The sequence below is a fragment of the Ornithorhynchus anatinus genome, chromosome 14 (assembly GCF_004115215.2).
Source record: "Ornithorhynchus anatinus isolate Pmale09 chromosome 14, mOrnAna1.pri.v4, whole genome shotgun sequence".
In the NCBI taxonomy this organism is placed as follows: domain Eukaryota; kingdom Metazoa; phylum Chordata; class Mammalia; order Monotremata; family Ornithorhynchidae; genus Ornithorhynchus; species Ornithorhynchus anatinus.
The window spans coordinates 38,269,098-38,290,717 of NC_041741.1; the positions used below are offsets into that span (position 1 = coordinate 38,269,098).

A 21,620-nucleotide genomic window follows, 5' to 3' on the forward strand; every position below is an offset into this window, starting at 1 on the left:
CCTTGTGGTCTCTAACCCAACAACACATACTTATTTGGTTGTTTTTGAACTATCTTTCCCCTATCCCCGATTTATCTTTGAAAGAATGATTTGCACAGCACAATTAGTTTGTCAGAGTTCTTTTTTTTTAAAAAAAAAATGTAACTAATAGTTGTATAAAGGTGGGAAGGGAAAAAGATTGGCTGCTATGAACCATAAACTCACAGGGAGGGAATGTGTCTGTTATATTGTACTCTTCCAAGCTCTTAGCACAGTGTTCTGCAAACAGTAAGTGCTCACTAAATACAATTGAATGAATTGAAAGATAATGTCTGGGGCAGCTGTGAATGAGTCTGAGTCTTGGATGTGACTTGGAAGGAGAATGTACGACACAATTTTAAAAGTAGTAGAAGCAATATCTTCCCATCATTCACTTTACTTGTGCTCTTACATCATGTCCTTTCACCTAAGTCTGGAAGCCAAACAAAATGCAATCTGTTTAAACAGAAAAATCTAGAAACTTTGGGTGTGGTATCTTCTGTGCCTCCACAAGCGTATTTCTCCTCCACCCCCAATTTTATCCTCCAAAAAAAGGTACTGTATCCTACCTCCTATGTGAGGCCTCCTTAATTTAACTCTGACTAGCTATAAAATGTGCCCAAATACCAGCCAGGTTCACCATTTACCATAGCAGACTAAAAATGGAAGGGATGTAGAGAAATCCAGTTCTATCCCCTCCACCAGCCAGGTAAGAGATTAAACAACGCCAGACAATTGTCTCTCCTTTCTTTTAAAAGTGATCAAGGTGCTTTAACTTCCTCAGTAACTTGCTTGGGAGCATCACCAGTCCTGAAAGAAACAGTATAGATCATCTTTTTGCCATTCTGCTTGCTGAGGAAGCTTCCTCCAAACAATAGTTCTGAACTCACTTTAGCTATGAGGTAAACCTGGAATTTAAGCAGATTTTAAACCAATGTTGTCAAGTATAAATGAGCATCTACTTTACTCTGGAAAATGGAAATCAGAAAAGCAAACGGTTATTAAGTATAGTCAGGTTGACATTCATGCACAAAATAAATCCTCACTGATCATTTAAGAAGGTCATGGTTATTACATAAGCAGTACAAAGATAATCATCCAGCTTCCAATTCATTGCAATTTTTATGTATGTATGCTATGCAGTTGTATTGAACACATATGTAGTGTTATAGTTCATGGATTCTAAAGAGCAAGAAAACAGGAAATTCTCACTCTGTTTCTGCCTTTAATATGTCATTAAAACAAGGAAGCCAAACCAAAGAGATCAGTGACTAGCCCAATCCCCAAGGTCAGTATTAGAACATAGAGTCTATTTTCCACTTCTGTGCTTGGACCTCTGAAAATAACATGCTTTGACTGACAGTCTTCATCTTTTATTCGAAACTGTGCCCAGTAATCCTCTTCATGACAAGGCTGAGACATGAAAGCATTTCTGTTGATGTTATCTAAGTAACAGTTGTGCTTTCACTGAATCTGCTAATTACTATTCTTGATATACTATCCTTCTTGCATAGCCTTGTGGAAGACCGTTAGGTTGAATTTCTCCATTCCTCCCTCCCTTACTAAATGCTTACTTATTATCTGAATTAGCAATTGCATATCTTAGAAATAAAATTGAATTCTCTCCCCTCCCCTCTCCTCCCCCCTCTAGTGCCAAACAGCAAAGTAATGTAGCCATCTATTTCCTGGTAAATAATTCCTAAATTGCTTTTGTTTCATGCTTCCAAGTATTTTTCTAACATCATCCTAATATTGATCATCAACATGTGTTGAGCATCTGCTTTGGGCCCAGGAAAATTATCAAAGGATTTGACAAATTCCTAATTATAATAACTTCACACAAGAAGCAGTGTGGCTTAGTGGATAGACCACAGGCCAGAAAGTCAGAAGAATCTGGGTCCTAATCCCAGATCTGCCACTTACTTGTATGCTGTATGGCCTTGGGCAAGTCACTTAACTTCTCTGTGCCTCAGTTACCTCATCTGTAAAATGGGGATTAAGACTGTGAGCTCCATGTGAGACATGGACTGTGTCCAACCTGATTAGCCTGTATCTACCCAGTGCTTAATACAGTTCCTAGCACATAGTAAGCTGAGTAAGTAAGATGAGACATAATATGGAAGCCTTAAATAAAATTGCAAGTATATTCATAAATTCTGAGGAAACTAAATTAAGAGTTGACTAGGATTTGTGGGAGTTACTGAAGGAAGGCTCCTTGTAAAATATGTGTTTACGGTTAGTCTTGAAGGAGAGAAGGAATGTGATATTGAATGGGAAAGGCATTCCAGGCTAAGAGAAGGATACAGTGATGACTTCCAGACATGAAGATTGTGTGACGGGCAATAACATGGTTGGCTTGGGTCAATCATGAGTCTTAGCTAGGTTGTACTGAAAGAAGGGTTCTACCAGGAATAGGGAAGGCTAGCTGATGGAATGCTTTGAACTCAGTGGCCAAGAGTTTGTCAGAAGCTTTGGGTGACAGAGAGCTACAGTTAGCTTTTAAGTGATGGGCTCTGACCAGTGTTCTAGAAAGATTGCTTGTACTGCACATGGAAGATAGGGGTGAGTAGAGAGAAACCAAAGGAGACCAGAAAGTAAACTTTTGTAATAGTTGAGGCACGACATGGTGATGGCTCATAAGGGTATTAACTGTGATGGTGGAAAGGACTAAGTGGATTTATGAAATAATGCAGAGGGAAAATTGGTGATAGATTGGGAGAGCTGGGAATGAGAAGTTAATTTCAAGAGGGCAAGTTTGAGGAACAGAGAAACTAGTAATTGTGGTGAAAATTGGAGAAAAATTAGAGCCAAGGGAAATTTTAGAAGGTAAAAAGACTTAGATCTTAGACTTTATTAAATTTCATGTACTGGCAGTTCATGTACTTGAAGATGCCTGTAGTCAGAAGAAAATGTGATACTGGAAACTTAGTGAATGATCAGGATGGAGATGTAGATTGGCAGCAATAGAATAATGTGCTATTTGTTAAGCACTTATTAATTATGTGCCAAACTCTGTACTAAGTGCTGGTGTAGACTCACTACCAACAGATCTGATGGAGTCACTGTCACATATGCAATTCCCAGTCTAAGAGGGAGGGAGGACCAGTATTTAGTCCTCATATTACAGATGAGGAAACTTGAAGCACAGAGGAGTTGTTACTTGCCCCCAGTCCACCCAGCAGGCAAATGGTGGAGCTGGATTTAGAATCCAAATCTTCTGATTCCGAGTCCTGTACCCTTTCCACTAGGCCATGTGGATTCTCATTCACAGTGACCACAGTTGAAAGCATGTGAGCCAGTTATCTCAGCAAGACAATAATATAGAAGAACAAGCTACCTAGAATCAAGGACGAAATTCACCCTCAGTAAAAAGGAGAGGAGAGATGGAGGAACTTGCAGAGGGTGCAGACAAAGCATCATCAGAGAGGCAAGAAAATGGGCCTGGGAGTCTGAGGACCTGGGTTCTAATTGTGGCTCTACCACTTGTCTGCTGTATGACCTTGGGAAAGTCACTTAGCTTATCTTTGCCTCAGTTACCTCAGCTGTAAAATGGGGGTTAAGAATGTAAGCCCATGTGGGACCTGCACTGTGTCCAACCTAATGTCTAACCTGAGAAGCTTGGGAGTCAGAGGTAGTGGGTTCTAATCCCGGCTCCACCACTTGCCAGCTGTGTGACTTTAGGCAACTCACTTAACTTCTCTGTGCCTCAGTTACCTCACCTGTAAAATGGGGATTAAAACTGTGAGCCCCACATGGGACAACCTGATCACCTTGTATCCCCCAGCACTTAGAACAGTGCTTTGCACATACTAAGCACTTAACAAATACCACAATTTATTTTATTTTTATTTATTTTTAATATCTACCCCAGCACTTAGTGCAGTGCCTGGCACATAGTAAGTGCTTAACAAATACCACAAAAAAACAAAAGGCAACCAGGTAAATACAACTAGGTTGCGTTACTAAAACTTCAAAAGAATGAGTAGTATATTATCACAGTGCTAGTTATGATACATTTGTCTGTTCTGTCAGAAATTCAGCCTTATTACTAGAATTATTTTATTTCTAAATATATAAATACATTGGGGTGGGGTCAGGATATGCCAGACTTTGAATTAAATGGAGAAAGCTGCTATGTGATTATTTTCTTGTGGGCAGGTGCATAGTCATAATGTAAACCCAGTGTGGACAGGGATTGTCTCTCTTTATTGCTGAATTGTACTTTCCAAGTGTTTAGTAGAGTGCTCTGCACACCGTAAGTGCTCAATAAATACAGTTGAATGAATGAATGAATGAATAACGCAGATGATTAAGAATGGCCCTTAACTGCCTTTCGTATCTCATCTTTCTCTCCTCTAGCCCACGTTCATTCAATTGTGTTTATTGAGCGCTTACTGTGTGCAACCCATTTCCGGCATGGAAAGCCCTCCCCTTTCATATTTGACAGACAATTACCTTTCCCCGCTTCAAAGTCTTACTGAAGGCACATCTCCTTCATGAGGTTTTCCCTGATTAAGCTTTCTTTTCTTTTTCTTCAGCTCCCTTCCTTGTCATCCTGACTTACTCCCTTTATTCATCCTCCCTCCCTTCCCTTATGTACATATCCAAAATGTATTTATATTAAATGTCTGTCTCCCCCTCTAAACTGTAGGTTCATTGTGGGCAGAGAATGTGACTGTTATATTGTTATATTGTGCTCTCCCAAGCACTTAGTACAGTGTTCTGCACACGGTAAGTGCTTAATAGAGTGGTTAATATGAGAAGCAGCGTGGCTCAGTGGAAAGAGCACGGGCTTTGGAGTCAGGGCTCATGAGTTCGAATCCCAGCTCTGCCACTTGTCGGCTGTGTGACTGTGGGCGAGTCACTTAACTTCTCTGTGCCTCAGTTCCCTCATCTGTAAAATGGGGATTAAGACTGTGAGCCCCACGTGGGACAACCTGATTCCCCTATGTCTACCCCAGCGCTTAGAACAATGCTCGGCACATAGTAAGCGCTTAATAAATACCAACATTATTATTATTATTATTAATAAATACGAATGATTTTCAGCAAAGTCCTATCGACTGCTTAAAGACTGCAGTTATATACCACTCTGCACCTATAAAACTCTATTCATATTCCAGGGATCATTTTGTCCAGTGATGGTAAGATAAATCCAAAGCTCTCTAGCTGTTCCCCAGAGAGCATTTTGTCCAATGACACAAAAATAAATAAGGAAGTTAAAATAGGACAGGGTCTGAGTCCAACCTGATTAGATTGTTTTTACCCCAGCACTTTGGGTCTTGCGCATAATAAGTGCTTAACAAATACCATAAAAAAATTCTTCTATGCAGTTGGAGCCATTCAATAAGAATATTTTAGGGAACTTTCTGCTCTTCGATTGCTACAAAATACATCACTGGGCATTAGGGATTAACTGTAATTATTCTCACAGTTTGCCTTTCTCTGAATGACAGTCAGCGAAGCATATCAGTGACTAAAGCTATATTTTGTATACTCAAAGGTAAAGTATGATGTTGAAAAGGTGCTCCCTATATTTTGAGAAGATTTAGTTTCTTTAACTTAAACCAATTCTCGATTCATCACAATGATATCATTAGCATCTTCCAAATGGAAAAACTCTCGTTTTCCTTTTTTCTAGAAAATGAAGCGCCCCCTGCGCCCCCTGCTCCCCCTGAAGGTGAGTAAAAACATTACATGCTGGGATTTGTGTGATCTGCAAAATGAGCGCATGACTGTGGTCATCGTCTTTTAATAATAATAATAATAATGATATTTGTTTAGCGCTTATTATGTGGCAGGCACTGTACTAAGCTCTGGGTTAGATAGAGCAAATCGAACTGGACACAGTCCCTGTCCCGTGTGAGGCTCACAGTCTCAATCCTCATTTCACAGATGAGGTCACTGAGGCACAGAGAAGTTGTGACTTACCCAAGGTCACACAGTAGACAAGTTTGCATAAGGTGTTGTCATGTCTGGATTTACGATCAGATTGAAATCTCACAGTCAGAGAGCATAAGACTTGGACCTTGCCTCATCTGATGTTAAATTTCTTTTCTATGGTGATTTGCCCAAATATTTTATGAAGAAAATATTTTAGACAAGCAATGGAAAGCAGCATGACCTACTAGTAAGAGCTTCAGCCTGAACATCTGAGGACCTGAGCTCTGCCACTTTCCTGCCGTGTGACTTTGGCCAGTCCCTTAACTACAGGTCAGGTCAGATACAGTTCCTGCCCTGTGTGAGGTTTACAGTCTAAGACTGTATTTGATTACTATTTTACAAGTAAGAAAATTGAAGCGAAGAAAAGTCAAGTGACTTGCCCAAGGTTACACAGGAGTTAAGTAGTGTATCCAGATTATTGTACTCTCCCAACACTGAGTACAGTGCTCTGCACACAGTAAATTCTCAATAATTACAATTGATTGATTGGCCAGTGCCCATACTCTTAGGTTCTCTTTAGACTCTTCTTACAGTATGGAATGTTTTTCCTGAACAAATTATGGACTATTTCACTACTTGTCATTTACAAAGAGAACTGTTTTATTTTTTACTTTCAATATTATGATACACTACATGCTCCTGCCCAGGCCAAACTTGGAAGGGGCTTGAAAAAATGTTCATGGAATCCTCCTTGTCTCAACACTAAGAAAGGATAGCAGATATGTTAGAGGAATCTGCCACTAATTCTGTTTGTTGCAATTCAGCATAACTGGGCTGGAAAAGAAGCTTGTAGCTTATGCAGACAGGGCATCCTCCTTAATCAAGTTGGGAGCCTGTCCAATTGACAGCTGCTGCCTGAGGGTGCCAGAGTTGGGGGAATGGTCAAATGAAAAATTCTCTCCCACAAGCATGCTGGCCCCCAAACACACCCCTCAACTAAGCTCCTGCTAGACATATTCTGCTCATTCTTCCCTATCCCACATTGCATGATCTAACACACATGTTGGGAGGGAATATGTTTTGTGTCCAAACTATTCTAATAGTTTAATCCTCAGTTTACTGTGAAGAGTTGTATTAATTAAAGAAAATCTTCTATAAGTCTTTGTGCTTTCAATTTTAATTAGTTTAGGAACCTGCAAATAGAACTGTCTGGACAGGAAAGCCTCTGTTAAAACTCTAAAAATACACTGACAAAATAATCCAGATAATTTCAGCATGGGAAAGTCTAAATTAGAGTTATTTCTCATGTGCAGTACATTCTCATGGTGTTTACTGCTGTAGTTAAGTGCTAGCTGCTATTCAGAATATCAAAAATAAAATCTTGTTGCTTTGTCTAGTGAGAGCAGGTTATTTCTATGTATTCCACATGCAGTGTAATATTTAATCAGCAAATATACTAGTTGAATACTTGATTTTATTGATAACATAAATTTCATAGCTTAAATGGATTTTAGGCAAGAGTAGTTTTCATATTAAAAATATTATCCTTAGAATACACTCTTCAAATTTCTCAGTTTTTACATTCTGCCTTTTGAAAATCTGATATACTGTTTTCTTTTACAGTCTCTAGACTGTAATCTCATTGTGGGCAAGGAGTGTGCCTATCAACTCTGTTATACTCTCCCAAGTGCTTAGTACAGTGCTTTGCACACAGTAAGCATTCAGTAAATGTTATTGATTATTTTCCAAATGCACGTTTAATGAACAGAACAGACGCATGGGTACTGGAGGTATTGCTAATTCTTTTGGAAGACTTAAGAAAGTAGCGAATACTCTGTATGCAGAAATATTTGTGAGCACATCCCCTATTTTATACAATTTTTCTAATTTTGTTATATAATTTTCTTTTACCTTAAGATTCCCTCAAAACTTTACTTGTACTTCCTACACAGGGCAAAATAAAGAGAAAGAGGGTGGATCTGGTCAAGCTAAAGGTAAGTCAGGAACTCTTGATTATTCACAATAACTGTATCATTCCTATGATGCAAAACAAACATCAATAACTGCAGTGATGCAAGCATTTCTGTTCATATGTGTTAGAATTTTGTTTTACATTGCTATGTGAGATTTGGAGTGACTTTGATGTTTCTTTGTATGATCCTTTGAAAATCAGAAAATCATTCCTTCTATATTTCTTTTTAACAGTTCATAAAAGAAAATGAAATATGTTTTGAGCTGCACGAGTAACAATTTTTAGATGTCTACACAGCCAAAACAAAGGGCAGAGTTATACAATTTCCTGGACAATTCAGTACAAGTCTAGTCAATTGGAATCTTTTTGTCTGAAAGATCAGGGATCACTCTCTGGAAATCCCAGTGTCACTTGTTTAGTAAGGCGATCTTCTCCTTCAGTTTGACTATATAAACTTGACATATGGCCAAGGTCATATTTTAATGTACCCCATGATTTAGGACATTTTGGGACCAAATATATAGCTGTTAGGGCGTTAGAGATCTCGGATTCAGGTAATTCTCTTCATCCGAGAGGAATAATCCACCTTTAGTGAAAAGAGCCCAGTTCTCTGGATACATTAACTTTCATGGTGTGTTGTTTTTCCTTTCAAATGTCCATTTGAAAAACAAGTAATTTTTGCATTTTCCTAACTATAAAATATCAGGTAGCATAATATTACGAGAACTTAGTGAGTACATATGCAATGTACATACAAAAATACCCTCTAGCTAAAAAGAATGCATCCTTTAAAATGGGTAATCCAACTTATCAATTATCATCAGACCTCTAGTTTTGTAGATGTTTGAATCTGAACAAATTCTGTCATTCTGCAATTATTCCAGATTTTTTATTTTTTTCTGAATCCAACAGTCTTAGAGATTTTGATTTTCACCCCCACTCCAGCCTCCTTATTTGTAAGTTTACAAATTATTTGTAATGTAAAATTCATGTGGCAGTGTCTGAAACTATGCATTGTTTATGCAACTTCTCTATTATATCAAATAAACTGAGTAATTGAAACAGTAGCTAATCAGTACATCATTTTCCTATTGTATTTGCTGAAATTAAGGTCACTGCAGAATATTCTTGCCCAGTATTCACTAAACTAAATTATCCTCTATCCTAAAATGGTTTAAGTCAGAAGGCAGTGTTCCTCTCTCCCTCACTTCAGAAATTTCATTAACTGTTTAAGGTCAGAATAAAACCATAGAAAAAGAGCTGTACCTCATATTCAAAGATATTATGGGCCTCAAGAAAGTTCTTGAACCTGAATAAATGACCTGCACTTGACTGACAATCCATTTCTTATTTTTGCTCTGAAAAACCTGCCATAGACAGGCTGATGCATTTATTATTTTTGGTGCTTGTCTCTGTTTTCAAATCCAGCTATTCAGTACATTTACATGAAGGACCCAAAAGAACCTAATTTGAAACCAGGGAGTAGCATAGGAACTGGAAAATCTAGTTTGTGGATTAACCTCTGTCTAGTACTTTTTGTTGTCCTTGAATGTCTCAATATAACTAGCAGTTTCCAAGGACTCTCAAAATGTCATTCTTGGAAATGACGATTCTGTTATGGAGTCTTTAGCAATTTTGAAAAGTAGATCAAACTAAAGTTTCTGTTATTGTTCCCATTTTTTATTTCTTATTTTTGAGGAAACTTTGTACATGGACTCTATATACACAATTCTTCTCTAACAAGTTCTCAAACTTTCTGTCAATCATTTTTTAAAAAATTGTCTCTGCACTAGATTTCATTATTTTGGTACACTTTCTTGTGATCTCATCACTTCAAACTTATGTTCCATATTTTTCCTTTGATATTTGATCATACTGCTAGTAAATGTACTTGAAAAACAATTACATTGTTTTGCATGTAATTGCATAATGTGAAATCAACAAAAGTTCAGTTAAAAAAGCATGTATCAAGTGGCAATTTTCTCTTCTTCCCCTGTACTTGTTCTCTTAGTACTAATTTTTGCCTTGAAGTTTCCTTGGATACTGAAGGCCCAACACTCCATGAGCTTCTTTCACAGGATAATTCCAGAGGGAGCAGTGACAGTCTGGCAGGATTTTGTACACCACTGGTCTTGAGGCTGATGACACATACCTTTCTTTTCAAACTTAGAAGTGGGCCTGTTCCAACGGAAGATTTAAGAAAGCATATGATATCAGTTCAGGAGGTGGTGGAAGTTCGATTGACTGAAGCCCTCAGGTTGTCCTGGTACAGAAAAACTGGGATTTATATATATCTATATAAATATATATAGCTGTCCCACTTATTCAAAGATGACCAAGTTCAAGATGACCAATGGTCAAGTTCACCAGTGAGTGTGTGTGGATGAAAAGGCCATCCTGCCTCTGGCCTCCTTCCCAAAATGGCTTAATGGAATGAGCCTGGGCCTGGGAGTTTGAGTACCTGGTTCTAATCCCAGCTCCGCCAATTTGTCAGCTGTGTGACTTTGGGCAAGCCACTTCTCAGTGACTCAATTCCCTCATCTGTAAAATGGGGATTAAGACTGTGAGCCCCAGCTGGGACAACCTGATAATCTTGTATCTCCCCCTGTGCTTAGAACAGTGTTTGGCACATAGTAAGCACTTAACAAATACCATCATTATTATTAATATGTGGAAAAATTGTAAAATTTAAAGTCATTTTAGCTATTGTAGCACCTGACTAAAAATGGAATCACTAGTTATCTGAAATATTTAGTATTGTTTGTAAGGTATTACTGCCCATTCATAATACTTTGGGTTTGAATAAAATATTTTGATAATGAACAGGAAGGCCAATTTGGGGTCTGAATAATTTGGATTGGTAGTCGATGCAACCTGAATTCATTTGTAAATGACTCAAAGCACACTTTGCTTTTGCTGTGTAGTCACGGTTTAGCTAGTTCTTAAAATGTTTATTGTGAATAAGTTAAAATTGTTACATTTGTGAATGTGTTAAAATTTAACAATTTGTTAAAATTGTTTTCAGTTAGAAGTTTGGAAAATTATATTTCAAGATCATTAAAACTGAATTAAAAAGTGTTTAACTATTTGAATCTTGGCCCAAAATGGAAAGTTAATTTTATAGTTCATAGACATTTTCCAAAATTATTATTACCTGGTTCCATGCAAAATGATCTTCCTCACTGAGTTTCTCTTTTTTATTTTTAAATAGCAGAAATGGAGTTTTTCTACATCTAATTTTATTGACCATTTTTTATATATACTTTTAAAGTCCAGAATCATCCCTAGTTTGTCCTTGGTTTCAAAAGGAATATTGCTAAAATGGTATTTTTTTACCCAACACTAAAGAATTTCAAAGTTTGTTTTGTTCCAAGTCTAAAGTTCAAAGTTCTTCTTATTATGATCAGTCACCAAAAGCATGGATACCACTCAATGCCCTTAATATAAAAATAACAATTTTAATGTCTCTATTACAATTTTCATCTTTTATTGGAATTTTTTTTCTAGACTGTGAGCCCATTATTGTGTAGAGATTGTCTCTGTTGCCAAATTGTACTTTCCAAGTGCTTAGTACAGTGCTCTGCACACAGTAAGTGCTCAATAAATACAATTGAGTGAATGAACAAGTAACACACACTTACTAAATATAAATAGCTATGTAATTTGAGGAAAGATTTGCAAACCATTGGTGATAAATAATAGTAAGTAGGACAAATTCATAAAAAATTCAAACTAAAAAAAAAGAATTACCTACCTATATAATATAAATTGTTTATTCCCAAGTGCTTTTAAAAAAAATTGACCTCAAAGAAAAATGTGCAGAGGATTGTTTTGGTAGTGCTTTATGTCTATGTCCAAAGCAGTTCAGTTGTGTTGAATGTGTATGTGCTACACATTTTACTTACAGAAAAAGAAGTCACGGAATTGACATCCTCCTCAGGTCAGATATGTGGTTGACCATCATCATGTTTTTGTTTTTAACTTGGATTACCATTCTAACTTTTACAATCACACCCAAACACACTCATATAAATCATGTTTTAATCTTTGATCCCATTTGGTTCACATCCTTCTTTTATTCATTTTCTTCCCTTTCTCCTCCCCTTTTTTTGCCTGGAGCAATGGTTTACCATTTCAGCTACTGAATCTCCCTAAGCTTTTTCATTGGTTTGAACTTTGAGTGTTTCCAGCATCCTGATTTCTCCTCTTCTTTTGCAGGTTTCATTTTTCCATTTCATTTCTTTTCCTTCCTTTACCCTTCCCATTAAAAAGGTTGATGTGTGGATAAGATTCTTTTTTCTTTGATTTTTTTATTCAAATTTCTTTTTTCAGATGAAGATGAAGCAACTCCACCTAATGCTCTACCTAAAGGTTAGAATTATTCAGTGCATCTGTTTTTTTCTCTTGATCAGAACAAGCATGGAAGGAGCTGTACTCTTGAGCCTGTTTAGTGGGTGGAATGATGGATGACATTTTAGCATTTGGACTGGCATTTTAGCTGTTGCTTCACAGTCCAAAGTTAAAAGAAAAGCATTGACCTCCCTTGTGTTTTTGTCACCAACAGCCTCTGAGTTGGAAGTTTGCACTGTGAAGCAAACAAATTCATAAATAGGGCTTTTCACTTCAAAGGAGAAGAGAACTTTGAGTTTTCATCTCAGGCATGTTTTTCCCAACTTTTCTATGTTCAGAAAGTCTATTTGCTTATGAGGGAGGCCAACCTCTGCTTCTCCTTCACAAAAAGATAGCTTGCTTTTAGGGAATGGAAAGGTGAAGTGTTTTATCATGCCTTCGCTAATGTGTTATCATCCAAATCACTTTTTCCTTTCAGATGGAAATCTTCAATCACTGGAAAGGAAAGATTCAGGTGAGAGAAGTCCTGGGGAAAAAAGAAAACAAACATTCCAATTAAATAATGAAATTATTTTCATTAACAATCTCTTTCCTTAATGTATGTGTATGTTTCTCATATTTCCCTCTCCGTTTCTGCCACTCTCCCTCTCTCTCCAAGTCTATTCTGACTTCTTTTCCTGCCTTTTTTTCCCTCCATGCTACTCTTGAAGCACTTTCTGTGCCATTATAGAAGCAGTCCCCTCACTCATGTCCCACTTTGAGGTTTAGGAAATATGGTTACCCTTCCTGGCAGGCTCAGAGTACCCTTATTTCAAGGATCCTAGACACACAGACTAAAATGGGGGAATGACTAAAACAGACTCAGTAATCCCCAAGGCTGCTCTGTGTTCCTAGCAGGTCTGAGCTTCTTACATTACCCAAGTTTATCAGGGACATGGGGACTCCTGGCCTTGGTCCACAAAGAAGGGCCTGTTCAGAATCACCCCCCACCAACTAGCCTTGCCCTGTCTTCCTCTCTTCCTCTTTCCCCTTCTTCTACAGCCCCCAAACAAGTAGCACACTGCACACTTTGGGCTTTACCAGGAAGGGGAAGATCAGGCCATGTGCAGGAATTTAATAAAGCTAAGTACAAAGTGCTACCTCTGCGGGTTTTAGGCAACCTATTCTCCTGGAGAATGAAGCAGTTTTTGTTTGCTTAATTTCATTTTCAGAAGGATACTTGAAGAAAATAGACAAACACAGCACAAAATATTCAGTTATACATGTAAAAGAGAGATCCTAGAATCACAAAATCAGAAGTATAATCACTTTTCTGTTTTGGTAGAGGAACCAAAGGCTGACACTTGATAAAAATACCCAACCTGGTTTGTGCTGTTTTATGACAATAAAGATACTTTTAACTTTAAAAAATTATTTTTCCTTGTTTTGCAAGTACTAAACGAGAGAAGAAGCATGGTTCGCCAGATTCTTTTTCACTTTTTGATCATTATTACTGATATTTATTTCCTTTGAACAAGCTTTTGGCAAAAAATGCCTCTTCTAGGATCCTCTCTTGCCAATCTTCCTCATCTAATCTCACATGGAATCAGACCAACTGAGCATGCTTTGTTCCAAAGTGGAAATTAATCACTCATTTTTCTACCCCAGGTCTTTCTCTTCAGTAATGAAACCAAAAAGGTGTTATAAAGACTTCTATCAGATGAGACTAACAGACTTTAATTTCTTACAAAATCTTTACCTTTTTGCAGCCCTTATGAAGAATTTTGGTTTCCTTGCAAAATGAACCCCTTGCCTTTTATCCTCCCTTCATATCTCTTGTTTCAGGATGCTCCTGATTTTGTAAGATTATAAGTGGACTTAGGTAAATTCGGGTTACCTTCAGCCTATGAATCTGTTCCTTCCCCGTTGACACATGTGAACCTTGTAAATAGTCACTTGCCCTTGATGAGCAATGGTTTGTGATGGGTGAGTAGTAAAAGAATATTGATTTAATTACCTCTGTGGTCAGACAGAAAAATAAAATTTTACAGGGCCCATATTTGCCAGGCCACATTGGGCCTAAAATCTTGTTTTGTTTAAATGGTCCTTTTATACTTTCCAATCAATCGATCAATGATATTTATTGAGCACCTACTGTGTGCAGAGCACTGAACTAGACACTTGAGAGAGTACAGTAAAACAGAGGTAGTATACATGTCACTGGCCCTAAGAAGCTTCCAGTCATTTAATAGTATTTATTGAACACCTACTATGTGCAGATTGCTGCACTCCCCCTGGGAAAGAGTACAATAGAAGATAAATCAAATTTGCCCTTGGCCCTCACAGGGACTCACCATCAAGGAAGGAAATAGTCCCCTAAAAATTACAAAGTGTCACAGCCTCTGTAGGTGGCCGCTGTCATGAAAAAGAGAATTGCAAGTTTCCCATATGCTATGGCTATTTGAAGAGAGGCATGATAAACCCAGGTAAGTGTTTTTGGCCAAGATGAGCAAATTGCCAAATAAGTGAATATTTTTCTTCTTTCTACTAATTAGAATGGTCTCTTGGAGAAGGGCCTCCAGCAGAAGAACAAGATAAGCAGAATGCCAATTCCCAGTTATCCACGTTATTTGTTGAAAAGCCTCAGTCTGGCACAGTGAAAGTTGGTGAGTACCTGGAATTGAATAGGATAGAGAAATCTCTATTTAGTCATTTGTAACTTTCAGCTCTAAAAGTTTCATCTGTTTCATGAAATTCAGAACAAAGCATAACTCAAGGTGTGTCCATGTGCTAATTTGCCTCTTAGAGCTGTTTAAAGTGCACAGATTGATTTGTATTTTGATGTTCCTTTAATGTTTTAAAATAGAATAGAAGCTAAGGTAGAACACATGATATAAGGCTAAATTTGTAGGGAAGTAGTGCTGCCTAGTGGAAAAAGCACGGGGTTGGGAGACAGAGGACCTGGGTTCTAATATTGCTCTGCCATGTACCTGCTGGGTGACCCGAGGCAAGTCACTTAACTTCTCTGTGCCTTAGTTCCCTCATCTGCAAAATGGAGATTCAATATCTGTTCTCCCTCCTAGTTAGACTGTGAGCCCCATGTGAGACCTAATTATTTGGTATCTATCCCAGTACTTAATACAATGCTTGGCACGTAGTAAGCACTTTGAACACCATAGTTATTATTATTATTGTAGAGCTAATAATTATCAAATACCAATTCCAAATGAATAAATACAACTGAATACATTTTAAAACCTATTTTTCAAAATATTAGTTATGCTGTAGCCAACAAATAAGTAAAACTTTGCAGTTAGAAATATATAGGCTTTTTTAAAAACTCCACTTCTAACTAATCAGTGCTTGAGCTTCTCCTTCATTATAACCCTCTACAGTAGAAGAGTTCTTGTACCTTGGAAAGTATTATTTCATTTATTTGTTAAGTGCTTACTTTGTGCAGGATCCTATATTAAGTGCTGGGGAAAAAGAGACAGTGATGATAATTCAGACACAGGCTCTAGCCCACAGACATGTCACAAAAAAGGGATGAGGGAGATGGGGACTGATGATGGACATACTGGAAAAGAAAGATCAAAATAATTCAACAATAATAATAGAAACAAAACCTGCTGTTGCTGGGGAGAAGTAATCCTCAGGTTCCTCATCATTCCTGTCAGGGTGGTTTTAAGTCTGAGGAGTCACAAGCTTCCCAGTATTCTGTCAGTTTAGAGACTGTACCTCTGCCCCAGATAACTCCTCCATGATGGACATTTCTCCAGCAATGGCAATACAGTGAGAGGGTGGTGGTGATGTTTCATTAGGTTTTTCCTGGTGAATCTTGCTTGTTTCTACTTAGTAATGAACTGATTCATATAGTAACTAAAAGTTGAATACCTTGTGCCTTTTTAGGTGGTGATATTACCTTTTTAGCCAAAGTGGAAGCCAAAGATCTTCTCCGAAAGCCAACTGTCAAATGGTTCAAAGGAAAATGGATGGATTTGGCCAGCAAAGCGGGAAAACACCTTCAACTGAAGGAAACATTTGAAAGGCAAACCAGGGTATGTTTCTGATCTCTCGCTCATTTTCATTTCATTTCTTTCATTTCTCACATAATAATAGTAATAATATGTGGTATTTGTTAAGAGCCTGCTATGTGTCAGAGGACTTAGGATCTAAGGCTCTGTCACTTCCCTGCTGTTTGACCTTGGGCACGTAATTTAGTGCTCCAGTTTCCCCATCTGTAAAATGAGGATTCAATATGTCTTTTGCCTCCTACTTAGACTAGGAGCCGCTTGGGGACAAGGGACTGTGTCCGGCCTGATTATCTTGTATCTACTGCAGTGCTTAGTACAGTGTTTGGCACATAAAAAGTAAAATACCATAATTATTGTAATAATTATTCCTATTATTACATGCCAAGCACTGTGCTAAGTGTTCGGGTAGAAACAATATAAGCATATTGGACATAGTCCCTGTACCCCCCTGGGGGAACTCAGTTTAGCAGGGAGGGAGACCAGGTCTTGAATCCCCAGTTTACAATGAGGGAAACCCGAGCACATAATCTGATCTCCAGTTTGTGGAATTGACTCATCTTCTAAGAGACAGGAAAACTCAACAGAAGATGAGGGTTGAGCAATTTAAATTCATATGTACCCAAATTCTGAGAGCTGGCACCTGATATCAGGGAGTGGACTATCTTCCCAGCTTGAGGATTTTTTGGTTGAGGGCACTACCTAGCCTCATCACAAGGGCCTGCTCTAAAAGCTGTGCTATTAGCACATCTGAGAGAAGGGAGCTTCAGTTCTTCCCAGTAAGAGCCATCAGATGTACCAGTGCTCTGACAGAGGATAGAGACAGGGCTCATCTGCACTTCTCAAGCAGTAGTGCCCTCAGACTGGCCATTGAAACCCATGTGTTTGCTCTCTTACGTATAATTACCAAAATCTACTGGTCAACCTAAAAAATCACTGCACTTGAATATTTTTCCCTCCCTTAGCTATGGCTTCATTCATTCATTTAATTTCATTCAATCATATTTACTGAGTGCTTACTGTGTGCAGAGCACTCTACTAAGTGTTTGGGAGAGTACAGTACAACAGTAAGATATATTCCCTGCCCACAATGAGTTTACAGTCTTGGGGGTAAATAAAAATTATGAAATTACAAAAAATTATAAATAAAATTACAGATATATTCGTAAGTGCAGAGGGACTCAGAGGGGGAAAGAACAAAGGGAACAAGTCAGGGTGATGTAGAAGGAAATAGGAGATGGGGAAAGGTGGAGCTTAATCTGGGATAGCCTCTTAGAGGAGATATGCCTTCAATAAGGCTTTGAAGAGGGGGAGAGTAATTGTCTGTTGGATTTGAGGAGGGAGGGCGTTCCAGGCCAGAGGCAGGATGTAGGCTTGGGGCAGGCAGCAAGATTGAGACACAGTGAGAAGGTTAGCATTAGAGGAGCGAAGTTTGCAGGCTGGGTTGTAGAAGGAGAGAAGCGAGGTGAAGTAGAAGGGGGTAAGGTGGTGGAGTGCTTTAAAGCCAATAGTGAGGAGTTTGATGGCTTCTCTGCTGTCAGTAAACTCTCCCCTCCCAATTTTAGTAGGGCTGGCTCTTGGCTTCCATTCTGTAAACTTGACTGATACCGAATATCCTCCTGATGTCCCAGATTCAATGATTTTACCTACCTCCTTACTCTTTATTCTAGTAGTAAAAGTAATTTGCCACTACATCAACATCATTAGAACACTTGAAAGAGTTGAAATGATCTTTCTTATAAACGCAATTCAATTTTTAAAGGATTTCATTTGCAAAATACAATTGAAATGTATGTCTATTCTTTATTTCAGATGTATACGTTTGAGATGCAAATCATCAAGGCCAAGGAGAATTATGCTGGAAATTACAGATGTGAAGTTTCATATAAAGACAAGTTTGACAGCTGCTCATTTGATCTTGAAGTCAAAGGTGAGGATTCTTACATTTAGCCAGATAAATGTGAATTTTGCATGTTTTTTGGTGTTAATTCTATATAGTATACTTAATTCTATAAAAAGAATGTCTTGAAAACTCTTTCCTTTAATTTTTGGTTTCAACACACTTCCTGGATATAGTAAGTCCCCTTTAAGATGAATGTATAAAATTTTATTTTCAACTCCAGAGTCCTCTACTCTAAGGGAATGTGAGTCCCAACCTTCTAATCTTCAGAAGACAGGGATCACATTTGATGCCATCGAACCTAATTCTTCTAATGCCTCTAGACACTCCCTTGTAGTAGCTTAACCACTATGGGAGAAGCACTATCTCTTTCAAACCTCTAGAGGAACATTTAATACCCCATGATGAGCACACAACAGGGGTGAGATTTGCATAAGCCACGATTAGATTCTGGATGGGCCTGGGAATCCTATCAGATCTACCAATCGTAATAGAAGGGGTTGAATTATAACACAACAAAGAGCCCTGTGATTGACATCTGCTAGTCATGTGATGCAGCCTAAAGCCGGCCTGGCACCCGGCCCCAATCCACTCCCACCAGTCATATGACACAATCCACACAGGCCCCAGGTTCCCAGGAGGAGTGACTGGACACCAAAGATGTCGTCCTCTGAGCCTGTATCACAGACCTTCCCTAAAGAGGACCCTGATGGCCCCTGACAAGAGGACCAGCTCTTGATGCAGGGACCCAGGCCTCCCCGTGGGCCTCTGCTGACTTTGAGACCTCCACATTGAGAATGTGGATCGGGGGCAGCCAAGTGGTGAAGAGATTACTTAAGGATGATGCTCTTCTCCCAAATTATTTAGGAATTAATAAGAAATCACCCTCCTTGTGATAAACACCATGAATATATTGCTGCAATATTCCAAACCAATCTCTAGTGATCCAGATACATTAATGCTACAGATTACCTACCTCATTCTTGGCTCTGATAGAGAATTGGGTTTGACAATGATCAGGCCAAAATGGTTCATTTGTTCAAATAGTTATTCTTATGAATACCTATTTTCCCCTTGGGCTTGAGTGAAAACCCAGGTAAAGGTGAATATGGACAGGGAAGGCATCTTTGTGCACCTTTAAACATGGAGATGTAGGGGAGAAGGGAACTGCTATACTCTCTCTTTCTCTCTCCCTCTCTCTCCCCCTCTTTCCCTGGCCTTAGAAATTCCAGCCGGGAACAGAATTAGTCCCAGGGCAGAGATATCTAATAGCTTAACTGTTGTGGTTCAGGAGTTCATTAGCTACTTCCCAGCTAACATTGAATAAAGTTACATTCCTGTATAAGAGAATGTAGCTTTTCCTCTTTCTCACCTGGAGCAGAGCTGCATGCTTGCAGAAGGTGGGCTGGAATCTTTCCAAAATCAAGTTTCAAACAGGCTACTCTGTGGCATTTTTGAAGTAGATTTTATATACTGTAACTCAGATCAGCATTAACACTGTATTTTAGGTAATTATTACATAAACTAGTTTACAAAATGTGCTAGTTATAAAGGAAATATTGATAAATGAACTGAAGAAATTCTACAGATATTATTTTCAGTAGACTGAAATTAATATAATTCCAAGAATGTGTTTCTCTCCATGATATTCCTCCAAGATCTGACATCTCCATCAGTTTTCCTACCCTAATGCCCATATTTATACCTCTAATATTTGTTGTGAGTATAAATCTGAGTCTTCCTCCCTCACTATGGACCTAGGTGAATCTGAAATACTTTTAGCATTTTAGGACATCCAACAATTTCCCATCGATATTCTTCCCAATCCTCACCTCGGTTTTGCATGTGGAATTTTCTTTCTGTCCAAAGAAAATATGTCAGTTCTTGGGTTTTGTGAATATTTACTTTATTACTTTTTTTCTTTCAAAGAATCTACTGGAACAACTCCATCTATTGATATCCGATCTGCTTTCAAAAGAAGGTAACTGAAATTGGACCCTGGATAGTTCTAGTATTTCTGGGTGGAAGTGGGTGTCCACAGCTATCTATACAGCCCCATGAGCCAATCACATCAAATATTAAAAGAGGTGACAGGATAAACTGAATGATATCAATGTAATTGATTGAAAGTTGGGTGAAGGCAAGCCACTTTCTTTCAAATGAAGCATATTCTGGTGGATTTAAAATTCACTGGCTACAGTGAAATCTCCCAAAACCATTTTCTGAAAGCAACATGTCCTATTTTTCTTAGAAAGACTTGATTACATAAAGTGCTACTTCAATACAAGTTTGCTTTTCTCAATTATATGAGAACCTTTTTTCTAAAGGAGATTTATTGAATATCATGAGCTAAGGATAACTAGGTAATCAGATAAGATGTTATTTAAGGAAGCCCTACAGAGAACACAGCCCAGAATTAATTTTTTACTACATAGAATTATGATACTTGTTAAGCACTGGGCAAGCACTATTTTAAGCACTGGGGTAGATACAAGATAATCAGGTAGATGTAGCTTGGTGCATCTACTTAAACAGACTATTAATCTTTTCCAACTAGAAGTTACCAAACCTTCAATAGAATTAACAGCCTGGTAAAATGACACAGAGTTCATAGAAAGATTCTCAGCACTTTTTAATGGTCCAGAGAAATATTATTTTGAATCTGAAGAACATTGAGCTTATTTGACACAATAAAGAGAATTGTGGATAGGTAAAATACTTTTTTAAGATGAGATTTTTGTAGTTGTGCCAGAACGAATAACTGGCCAAGAAATATGCGATGGAAGAAAGCTTTGTATTTAGAAAAAAGGAAGGCAAGCTAGCAATGCCAAATCGCCATTTACTGCCAATCATTTGATTAGAGAAGATCATTTTTATATAGCAAGAAATTTTTTAATCAATTATAATAGTTTGCTTTACATGAGGTGTTTCTACATTTCATTTGCCTGTATGAAATCCAAAATGTCCTTAAATTAAAATCTGTTTTTAGTAGAGTTTCCCTCTCAACATATCAATAAATCAAATATTTCCTGAAGACATTAAGAATAATCTCTTAAATTTGAGTTCACTCTGAGGAACAAATTATGTGGTTCGAAGTGCCATAAACCCATTCTAGCCTCATCTTGTTCTAGTTCAGGGTCACTTGCCCATTGAAATCCAATAAGCCTTTAAAGATACATGAGAATTAATACTTGACAAATTACAGAAAATGATGTTTACATTTCAAGAGGTGTTTATCTCAAAATGCTTGTTTTTAAGACTTTAAAAAATATTTTGAAATATTTTATTAAATTATTGTTAAAATGTTGAAAATACTAGCACAACTCTAGACTTTTGACCGTAATATAGAAATGATATTTTTAAAGTCAGGTTGATAAATTTTTAAATCAAGGCAAACAGAAATGCTTACATTTTCAGCCTAAAAATAGTGGTCATTAGGAATTAATGTGCAACTAGGGGGATTGGTGAATAATTCACAGGAGACTAA

At 37.8% G+C, this 21,620-nt stretch overlaps 1 protein-coding gene across 1 annotated transcript in view; it reads left to right on the plus strand.

Annotated features, from left to right (window-relative positions):
• The first annotated feature begins 2,641 nt into the window (after positions 1-2,641).
• Positions 2,642-21,620, plus strand: part of MYBPC1 (myosin binding protein C1) — a 63,517-nt gene continuing 44,538 nt past the window's right edge. Inside the window, exons 1-9 of the mRNA XM_039914041.1 lie at positions 2,642-2,660; positions 5,660-5,698; positions 7,854-7,895; positions 12,206-12,244; positions 12,702-12,737; positions 14,758-14,868; positions 16,112-16,260; positions 18,046-18,163; positions 20,063-20,114. Coding sequence (XP_039769975.1) covers positions 2,642-2,660; positions 5,660-5,698; positions 7,854-7,895; positions 12,206-12,244; positions 12,702-12,737; positions 14,758-14,868; positions 16,112-16,260; positions 18,046-18,163; positions 20,063-20,114 — 605 coding nt within the window. The remainder of the gene's footprint in view (positions 2,661-5,659; positions 5,699-7,853; positions 7,896-12,205; positions 12,245-12,701; positions 12,738-14,757; positions 14,869-16,111; positions 16,261-18,045; positions 18,164-20,062; positions 20,115-21,620) is intronic.